General features: G+C 38.0%; 2 protein-coding genes across 3 annotated transcripts; one reads left to right on the top strand and one right to left on the bottom strand.

The window, feature by feature from the left end:
- Positions 1-81: 81 nt before the first annotated feature.
- Positions 82-3,302, top strand: LOC117653747. Its single transcript, XM_034399616.1, has 3 exons — positions 82-171; positions 396-476; positions 663-3,302. The coding sequence occupies exons 2-3, from the start codon at positions 433-435 to the stop codon at positions 3,265-3,267; spliced, it is 2,649 nt and encodes an 882-aa protein (XP_034255507.1). The 5' UTR covers positions 82-171; positions 396-432; the 3' UTR covers positions 3,268-3,302.
- Positions 3,303-3,791: 489 nt separating this feature from the next.
- On the bottom strand, positions 3,792-8,916 carry LOC117653748. Of its 2 annotated transcripts, XM_034399618.1 has the most exons (14): positions 6,763-8,916; positions 6,642-6,686; positions 6,508-6,561; positions 6,222-6,360; positions 6,076-6,146; positions 5,767-5,982; positions 5,569-5,688; positions 5,344-5,495; positions 5,155-5,263; positions 4,877-5,059; positions 4,622-4,789; positions 4,415-4,544; positions 4,202-4,317; positions 3,792-4,130 (listed from the first exon to the last, which is right to left on the bottom strand). In XM_034399618.1, the coding sequence occupies exons 1-14, from the start codon at positions 6,880-6,882 to the stop codon at positions 3,810-3,812; spliced, it is 1,944 nt and encodes a 647-aa protein (XP_034255509.1). In that variant the 5' UTR covers positions 6,883-8,916; the 3' UTR covers positions 3,792-3,809. The 2 variants fall into 2 exon arrangements, with proteins under 2 accessions (XP_034255509.1, XP_034255508.1); XM_034399617.1 differs by having other exon boundaries at positions 6,076-6,360.
- Positions 8,917-10,044: the final 1,128 nt, after the last annotated feature.

Genomic DNA, 10,044 nt, shown 5'->3' with positions numbered 1-10,044 from the left:
TTGAACTTGTTTTAAGATTGCAAGTTTGCACTCGAAGACTTCCATGCAATTTCGCGTCTTGAAAGTGCTGTCTCTTTTTCTAGGTTGCGTCAGTTCTGTGATTGGTCTGCTTCAGCTCCACTGCTCTCCAGTTTGCCCTTCATCTCAAAGGCTTCATTTTCTACACTGAAGGTATTTTTTTTTGTTTTTGTAAAGTCTATCCTGCTTTTAAAGGCTACTTTTCGTATTTATATTTTGTTACATTCCACTGTAAGTTGACATGCATTTGGCTGATCTATTCTTTTTACTTGTTTAACTTTCTCCATTCTCCTCCAAGTGACTAATTTATTTTCCACTCTTCCTCCCTCTTGCGATTTTATTTAGTTTTGAAATAACTTTTGTCCTTTCTGTTACAGTTGTGCTTCCTCGCTGCTTACATGCTGATTTTTCACCATGGCTGCTCAGGCTGCAGTAATTGGAAACAACCTTCAAATGAGGTGGGTACTAGGTTTGCTGTAGATGAAACAGTGCTTTTGATCAACCTTAAAATGTTTCCTTATATTTTCAAAATTTATCTTATAGCTTAATAAAGTACATGTCCTTCCATTAAGTTAATGTTTTTTTTTTTTCTAAATTGTATTTGTTTATAACCTTATGTTAATTTACTGTTTCTTTTGTTCTAGATGCTCTGCTTGCAACCTCTCCTTTCCTACTGCTGCTGTATTCTCTCTTCATTTCCGTCGAGTTATCCACAGTCATCCCATCTTCTGCGGGCAGAATCAAGATCAACATCCATGTGGCAGCAGCTTCTATGCGGTGAAATCTCTCATCCGCCACATCAGAGAAACTCACCATGCTCGAGTTCAAGCACCAGGCATGCAAGGAGAGCAAGGCCATCATGAAGCACCAGGCATGCATGGAGGGGAAGGCCATCATGAAGCTGGACACCATGAAGATGCAGGCAACAATGAAGAAAACATGATTCAGGATGGAGCTCATGGTGGTGATGCCGAAGAAGATCCACTTCTGCGTGTAGAAAATGTTGATCTGGGTAAATCTGCTGCAATGATGGTCCTCAATCTCAGGCAGAGTGCATTGACAACTGCAAGTATTGAGAGAATTCAGGATGAATGTTACAAAATGATGATCAACACAAGAAACTTGATAAAGGGAAAAGTGATAGATTTCTTGAGGGATGAAAACTTGATTCAACTTCCAAGTTCTAGAGACCTTATAAGAGAACTGGATCTTGCAAATCCATTCCTCCCAATCAAAACATTGAAACAACAACTTGCATATTTTGCCCGAGAAATGGGTCTTGTACTTCCAGTGCCACTATTTTTGGACTATCGACCGGACTCCAGATTGAATCCAGAAACCAATCAATATGAACCAACTCAGGTTGCTATGACTTTTGAGTATATTCCCATTATTGAAACCTTGAAATTGATATTATCTAATCGAAAGTTGAGAGAACTAATTGAATCAGAACATCCAAGTGAAGATGGTGTGCTGCGATCCTATTTGGATGGGAGTAGAGTTAAAATCAATGACTTGATCCGACTGTTCCCCAAGACAATTCGTCTCCAACTCAACTGGGATGACCTTGAAGTTGTGAATGCCCTTGGAAGCAAAACTACTATACATAAGCTAGCTGCCTTCTATTTTAGCATTCAAAACTTTCCTCAAATAGAGAATTCACAACTATCCTCTGTATATTTATTGGCATTGGCGTATTCAGAAGATATCAAGGAAATGAAGGGTTTCAACAAAGTCCTGGACCCTTTTCTCAGAGATTTGAAGAAATTAGAATCTGAAGAAGGAGTTGCCCTGAGGATTGGGGACGAGTTGCTACAAGTAAGAGCTACTCTTACCACTCTCTGTGCAGACACCTTGGCTGCCCACGATATTCTTGGATTCTTGTCCCCAGCTGCTCGGCATTTCTGTAGAGTCTGCACTGTGTCCAGGCAACAGCTACACGAAAACTGTAATGCCATGGGGGAGCCCAGAACACCTCAATCACATGCTGCTCATATTGAACAGGTGAAGGCAAGACCAGCATTTTCAACGGAGTGTGGAGTGAAAAGGGATTCCCCGTTAAGAAAAGCAAAGTACTTTTCTGTGACTGAAGATGCTCCTTTTGATATATTTCATGACTTGTTGGAGGGTGTGTCTCATTTGATAATCATTTTGGCTCTTTACACCTTTGTTGTGAGAGATAAGTTTTTTACTATGAAGCAATTTAATGCACGAGTGAGTGCATTCAACTATGGAGTACCTGACAAGAAAAACAAGCCATCTGTTAATCTCACTGAAGAACAATTGAAGAAGAAAACACTTCGGAAGTTAAATCAGAATGGCATTCAGATGTGGTGCCTTGTGCGAGTTTTTGGCTTATTAGTTCCAGAAGTTCCAGAGAATCATCCTCATCTTCGACTGATAAATTTGCATCAAGAAATTGTGCTGACTTTATTCTCCAGAGAACTTCTGCCTCTACACAAAGACAAGGTGGATGATCTTATCACCGAACACCACACCCTTTTCCAAGCCTTGTGTGCAAATGTTCAAGAAATTGATGAAGTGGAGGAACCTGATGATCCAGAACCTGAAGAAGAGCCCGCTGAAGGTCTTATCCTCAGACCTGCTGCAAGACGCATCAAGGCTATTAATAAACTCCACCACATGAAACATTTGAAAGAACAGATTGAAAAATTTGGACCGTTAATTTTGTACTGGTGTGCCAGGTATGAGGGACGGCACCACATTTTTTGTAAGTTTGCTGCAATTTGTTGCAACTTTATCAATCTTCCCAAGACAATGGCTCAGATGCACCAGATCAGCACACTCTGCGGTGTTTTGAATGACAGTTTACGTTCTCAAGAAATAGAGCTGCATTCGTCAACAGAGCTCACAGTTCAGGATTGTGAACATTCTGATCTTCTCTTGGCCAAGGGTCTCGAGGGAGACTCTGTGATCTTGAGTGTCGGGTCTGTTGTTGTTGCTGGGGAAGACTTCCGTCCTGGACTGTTTGTAATTGCAGACACTTCTCCCTGCTTTGCTCTCATACAGAAAGTTTATGTACAAGATGATCAAGTATACTTTGTCGTCCTGAAGTGGAAAACCGAAGAATTTGTGAGAAGATACTGTGCATATAGTGTTAAACCAAATCCTTGTTCTCAGGCTATGCTACTGGACCACAAATCTTTGGCCAAACATGGCTCTTATGCTCCCTGGAACCCATTCAACCAAAGAGCTGTGTTCATTTCCCCTAGGTTTTTAATTTTCTAAGTCTCTCTCACTGCTGTTATTTCTGCTTTTATTAATTATTTAAGTTATGTGATCTTGTATACCTTTCCTCCAGGAATTGTTCTTGTGAATTTGCTGTTACTCTTTTAAGTTACTACAACAGCATGTCCTATTTCTGTTATTTGACTCATCCAACCAAATTGTTGCATTCCCCAATGTTCTAAATACAAGTTGTTATGTGTGGTGTTTGGAGTTGGTATATTTTATAACAGAATAAAGATTCCAGTTTAACTTTTTAACAAGCTTCTTTTTAATACTGCCATATTTTTAATACAATTTCTTTTTTCAATCTTTGGTCAGTTTTAAGGATGTGTTAAGTTGAGTAATAGAAGCACAGAAATAATGATTTCAATGAAAACAGTTTTGCAGTACATAAATGATTGAAAGTTACACAGAGAGAAAAAATTTCATAGTACATATACATAAGTTATTACAAGTATACAGAAGCATGTAAGCTTCTGATTGATTACAAGAAAAATTTCATTCAACATAAACTAGTAAAACAATACAGAAGCTTGTAAGATTTAGCTTTCAATTTTTGTGATTAAATCTTTCATTGAATTGGTGAGCTTCTGGGGATCGATTTTGTAAAAGCCCCATTCTAGAAAACAAAGGAAACGAGACCATCCTGCTGGATAATTAACATTAAAAACATGGTAAATTTTGAAAATAATATCAAGACCCTTAACAAAAGATGAAGTTTTGATCTCCACAGTCTTGTTGTCTACAACAGCGAACATTTTTGAAATTGATCTATCAGGTATTAGACATATTAAGTATGGCTGAACTGGGCCCTGAGATGTTCGTCTTCTCTCCTCTATAGCTTCCCTTACATTTACACCAGACTGCAAAATAAAAGAGAACAATGAGAGTTGGTTCCAGTGAAAGAGAAGAAATTAACCTTCAACTAACTCACAGGAATAATGTGGACCAAATCTTGAAGGTCTAATTTTCCTCGTTTCCCTTTTCCAAATCGCTTTAAATTTTGCCATGGCATTTTTTCAGCCAGCCAAAGACATCCTTGCAAAACATCTAAAAAGAATGGAATGTAAGTAGGCAGGTTGCTCCTTTCAATAGAATTAAAATAAAACAAACCCACGCTACAATGCTTTTGGCTGAAGAGCCTTACCGTCACTTAAGTTTTCTGGCAAAGATGGCAGTGTTTCCTGGCTCTTAAGCTTAGAGATGAAAGGTGGAAAGCTTTGAAGAAGAGCCAAGTGATTTATTTTTGGGTAGAGTAATTTAAATTCTTCTTCAATCTGAAATTAAATGTACATGATTACATTAGTTTTGGAAAATTCATCCAATACTTTTAACATTGTGATAAAGAACTCACAAGCTCTCCATTGTAAGAAACTAAGTGTGGGAATTTTTCCAAAACATCATGAATTGTTGGTCCATCTGATAAAATCCAGGATTTTCTCGCTGGGAAACTTTGGTTCATTCCCAATAAAATTTGTTTGTGTTCCCCTGCACTAGGCACAAGGAGGCCCAACCAAGAAAACTAAAATTGGAATTAGGAGAAAGAAAAACATTTTAAAATTAAAATAAATTATGGGTACAAAATAGTAATGGTCTTGCTGTGACTTACATCATCAATTGATTGAGCAGATGACGAGGAACCAGCATTCTCTCCCTGTGCAGTATCCCCGCTGCCACTTGTAGAGGGGACTACATTTCTAGGTGGCTTGTCTTCATCATCCTGTTTCCGCTGGAGATGGGATATCACATTTGGAATTCTGCCTCTGTTCATCTTTCTGTCATAAACCCGCCACTGCAGAGGAAAAGGAACAGTACTCAAGAATGGCCTTTGAATTGTAATCAAAAACATGATAACAGCAAAGAGGAGCAATTGGGGTAAGTACTCACCCACGTCCACTTTGTGGGATCTGAATCATCTTTGAGAAAAGGGCACCGCAAGATAAGGGAGGCAGCCAGGCCTTCCTTTTGTTGTGCAGTTGTGTCCCGTTTGTAGTTTCTGAAAATAAAACATTACCAAATTTAAAATGATTGTTATTACAAAGGGTTCAATAATCTCACTTAAAATATAAAAATTACCCCTCCTTGTCACAAAACAACTTCAGCACTAAAGTTCTCACTAATAATTTCAAGTTTACAGAGCTCAAAGGGCCATCCTTATTTAGTTCATCCTGTAAACCCCTCATTTGCTTGTTCCCTTTCAATTTCGAAATTATGTCATCAATATCAAACTGCAAAAAGGGAGAAGAAAATGTTAGGCTTCAATTATTATATTAATCTTTCAAGCACAATCATAGTTCTTACAGATGGTAGCGTTGGAATATAATCTATTTCTGCCATCTTTAGTGGTTTAGCCTTTGGCTTCTCTATCTGATCGATGCCTTGATCTACTTGATCATCATCACAGATGTCTTCCTCAGATTCCTAAAAATGTCATTGAGTATTACAAAACAAAACACGCAAAAGTCCGTTCAATCTACAAAATAAAATGTTTATATTTACATCAACAGTAGTTGTCGTGTTCAGCTGGGGTCTGAGAACACGAGCAAAGGAAGGATCTGGTCCCGTTGAAAACCTCGAAAAAGAAAATCCTGCTGAAGGGTCTTTCTGTGTTCTGAGAATAATTGGACCTGATCTTGAACCATCAGATGATGTTCCTGGTGAAGATTGGGTACTAGAACTGGCCATTAGTTCTGCCAGACTTCTGCTGGTTTTTGTCTGCAAGGAATTATGAATTATTTTTTTTGAAAAGGGCAGATTAAAAGAGAAAAGTTAGACTTTGTCTTTGCCAACAAAGAGCATGGAACTTACGGTGATTGTTTTCAGTTTCTTAGGTTTCATAAACTCAGGCATAGCAACTGATTCCACGTTCCAAGATGGAGCTAAAATTAAGAATTTCATGTGTTTTAGGACCAAGCTAACTGCATGTGTATGAAAAAAAGCTGATTGACACAGACCTTTCTCACACATTGAATCATATTTGCGCTTCAAATTCAAATGAACATCCTTGTCATAATCACTCATCTCATTAAACTCTTCAACAGTAAAATATTGCTCTATTTCAGCAAACTTATCATCTATCTCCGGTAGCATTTCCTGAAAAAGTGAATTGGTAAGTTTTCTATAGGGTGGTACACTAGATAGACTCGAGTGTTACAAGTTCTCAGTCTATACAGAAAATATCCAAAATTAGACGCGAACAAACAAATACTTTATGACACAAAGTGTAGTTGGAATACTTACAGACATGGAATCCCTTTGTTTATTTGCTCCTGGGGAATCTGAAGGAATGTTATCCTAAGGACAGAGAATACAATCAAATTCAGAAGTCAACAAACAAAATATCATACCACACAAAGCAAGGTTGGGATACTCACATTAACTGAATCTCTTAAGGTGCCTTTGGAAAGGAGGTCATCATTCTACACAAAAAGAGATGTCAAAATTAGAATATTAACTGGTATAAATGATAAAGAATGATGGAAGAAAACTACTAACAATTGTTTCAGCCAATCCTTTCAGGTCCATACCAACCCCATAGGAAATGCCGAGATGGGAAAAGTCAATGGTTTCAAGCTTCAAGAACCTTTTTCCATTAATCTTTTGAGCTGAAATCATCAAGACGATCCATAAAATCAGCAAACAAAGGCGGGGTGGGCAGTGGCCTGGGACGCACCCAGGCACCCGCGCTTTGGAAACGAAACTTGGGAGTTAAGTTGTTACCTTGCAAAACCTTGAGTGCGGATTTGAAATCATCATCAAAATCTACGATCTCCGAACACTTTCCGTACTCTTCAAGAGCCTGGACCAGCTGAGCAGCACTAAGTACCTCCATCGTACTTTCTCTCTAAATGAGTTGCGCCGTTTGCACAAAACCGCGGTTACACATGGCGCCAATACGAGAAACAAAAGACGATCACAAATTCTGACCGACTCTGACCACCCATCGACGGTTTATCCTTCTTTTCCCCACCTCTTCAAAAAAAAAAAGTTTACATTTTTTGAAACAGTGAAATAATATTACAATCTGTTACGAATGTATCTTTTCCCCTTGACAGATGTCTGGGTCTATGACAAAACTTTAAACTTCGCTGTGAAAAGGCGCGGAATTTGAAAGGGGACAAAATGCAAAAGTGCAAACCATGATTTAACAATTTTATACGCACATACATATGGATCATATCGTTAAAAGATATCTTTTTTATTGTGTAGCGTTCAAAGTTTTTATAAACATCTGGCGGAAAATTGTGCTTATTTTAAAAATGACTCTTTACAGCTTCCAGTGAACAACTTAACAGGTGGGACAACCCTTGCACACCTGTTGCTTTTGTATTCGTGCCATTTGGATTTGGCTAGAAAACCTAAAATAAGTACATTTAAAATGCTGAAATGTAGGGAAAAGTGTCACTACTCTTCTCCCTCGCCCAGAAAAGGCATGTTCCAGGTTTCAATTGTTCTTTGGCGTTTCGGGGTTGGCACAGCTTTCCTTTCACTTTCACTTGTTGAAAGCTTTTGTGCATAACAAAAACATTGGTGCTATGTTTTGCCGAGCAGACTGCAGACTCTAATTTTGTCGAAATGAAACAATCAGTGAGCAGAAAAACTCCAGGAAAGATTCAGATAAGAGAAAATATTGCTGGCCACGATACACCCATTAACGAGTGATGAGCCACCGATTCGATAGCCAAAGAGAGCTGAAACTAATTTCGCTTTTTGTCATTTTCAAAAGAAAAACAAGTTTACAACTGTTGACTGCGATTTTACTTCAATTGCTAGGTATCGGTCCCAAAGTTGAATGTTCCGAATCAGTGAACTTGGCTGTCAATGAGTTTTCGTTTAGGGAAAGAAGCAATTTATGTGAAACATCCAAAGTTAGGTTAGTTTCAACACCTAAGTCATTTGTGAGTGCTCACAAACTATACATACTGCCCTCTCCAATTCATCTGTCCTTTTTTATGTTACAGATCAAAGAAACTGAATGTGTTGGCCAATATCTCAAACAAATTGTTACTGTTTTAAACAATTGAATAAGATGTTAGTCCAGTTAGGTAGATCAATTCGACTAGCTGTTGAACGTAGCTGTGCAATTCTCAATCAACCAGCGTGTCTCTTCTGGGATTAAAAGGTAACGACATAGGTTTACAGTTACTCAGTATCTTGTTGCTTGATGTCTTTTAACGTTATTTCTTTTGTTTCAGCACTGTAATGTTTTCATTTTTATTTAAAGAAGATTTTGTTGCAAAAGAACACAGCACTGTTAGTGGTCTGGTACAAGAAATGATGAAAACAGGATGTTATGCTCAATCTTTTAGGTACCAAATTTGATCATTATTCTTTTATTATTGAAAGCTCCATTCTGCAACCCTCTTGCAGAGCTTTTCCATAGCAGAAGCATGATAAAGTCTTGCTTCATCATATCATTCCAAGCTTTTACCTTTATTTAAATTTGAATAGTAAACTGAGTGAACTCAACCAGCGTGGCTCCTCAAATTAGGTATGATAAAGTACTTGGTTTCTTTCAATACATCTCATAATAGTTTTGAACTTTCATCTTATGACGTTTCCTTGTTTACAGTTCAATTTAGTTTGTGTAAAAGAGCCTAGAGATTACAAGAGCTTGCCCTCATATCGGAAGGAGGCAGACATTTTTGAGCTTTTATCAGAATGTCTAAAGCAGGACCTGTCTTTCAAGGTAATGTGTTCTTCTCTGTAAAATAGATCTTATATTTTACATTTAAATAACTGGCTTGTGTTTGAGTGTGTGTGTCTGTGTTTGTTAATCTCTTTTTTTTGTTTGCAGATTACTATACTCAGGAGAGCTCCTATTGCGACCACATTGTGAAATAGACAGTGAAGTGGGAACGGGTGTAGCCATGCAGTGCTGAGGAGTCACATTCTCTTTATTAGAACCACTTGAGCATCTTCTAGTAAAGGTTTGTCAAAAATATCAAATCATACATTTTTTTCAATGTCCAATTAAAAGTTTAACCTGACATCTATTGTATCTCACACAGATTTAAGTCAAATGCATGCTCAAAGGGCTTCCTTACTAGAAATTGTGCAGAGAAGCACACAAAGTAAAAAGCAACGCGAAGCATTTCAGAGAGTCAGCGAAGCAGTTGCAGTTGGAGGTGAAGTAGAGGGATGCAAGCAGCATGAACACAGCAGATCACTCCAGAACAGACACCGTCAGCACCAGCAGCTGAAACAATTGCCCAGGTATGTTTGTCACTAAATAATAAAATTCTTGCTTTTAACATGCTGTTAAATTGGTCTTGAGTATATTTTGGAATAGAATTGTATTTTAAAACTAAAAATCTCTTTGATTGCAGACGTTTCATGTGGTGTGTTGGTGGTCAAGTGCTCAACAATGAAATTGAAGGAAAATTGGGTTGTATTGTGCGTCAACATTCCCTATGAAGTGCATTGAACAAGCAACTATAATCGAGGGCATTATGGAAACATCTCACAGAACTTTCCTGTGGCAGAAACATGATGAAGTGTTGCTGCACCATATAATTCCAAAATTTAAATCTGAAGTGGAAAGTGAGTGAATCCGACCAGCATGGCTCCTCAAATTCGGTATGATGAAGTGCTTGGTTTCTTTCAATACATCTCATAATAACTTTGAGCTTTCAACTTGTGACTTTTACTTGTTTTCAGTTCAATGTAGTTTGTGGAAAAGAGTTCAGTCTTTAAAGAGCTTGTCCTCATATCGGAAGGAGGCAAACATTTTTGAGCTTTCATCAAAATGTTTAAGGCAGGACCTATCTTTCAAGG

Source organism: Thrips palmi, unplaced genomic scaffold, assembly GCF_012932325.1.
Source record: "Thrips palmi isolate BJ-2018 unplaced genomic scaffold, TpBJ-2018v1 HiC_scaffold_8, whole genome shotgun sequence".
Lineage (NCBI taxonomy): Eukaryota > Metazoa > Arthropoda > Insecta > Thysanoptera > Thripidae > Thrips > Thrips palmi.
Note: the sequence above shows the minus strand (reverse complement) of the source record. Positions and strands in the feature narration are given on the sequence as shown.

Coding starts and splice junctions, on each gene's coding strand:
- LOC117653748 (XM_034399617.1), bottom strand. CDS start 6,882: ATGATTTCAGCTCAAAAGATTAATGGAAAAAGGTTCTTGAAGCTTGAA. Junction 5,264..5,343: donor TTGTTTTGTGACAAGGAGGG/GTAATTTTTATA, acceptor TTTTATTTTCAG/AAACTACAAACGGGACACAA. Junction 5,060..5,154: donor ATCCCACAAAGTGGACGTGG/GTGAGTACTTAC, acceptor TTTCCTCTGCAG/TGGCGGGTTTATGACAGAAA.
- LOC117653747 (XM_034399616.1), top strand. CDS start 433: ATGGCTGCTCAGGCTGCAGTAATTGGAAACAACCTTCAAATGAG. Junction 477..662: donor GGAAACAACCTTCAAATGAG/GTGGGTACTAGG, acceptor CTTTTGTTCTAG/ATGCTCTGCTTGCAACCTCT.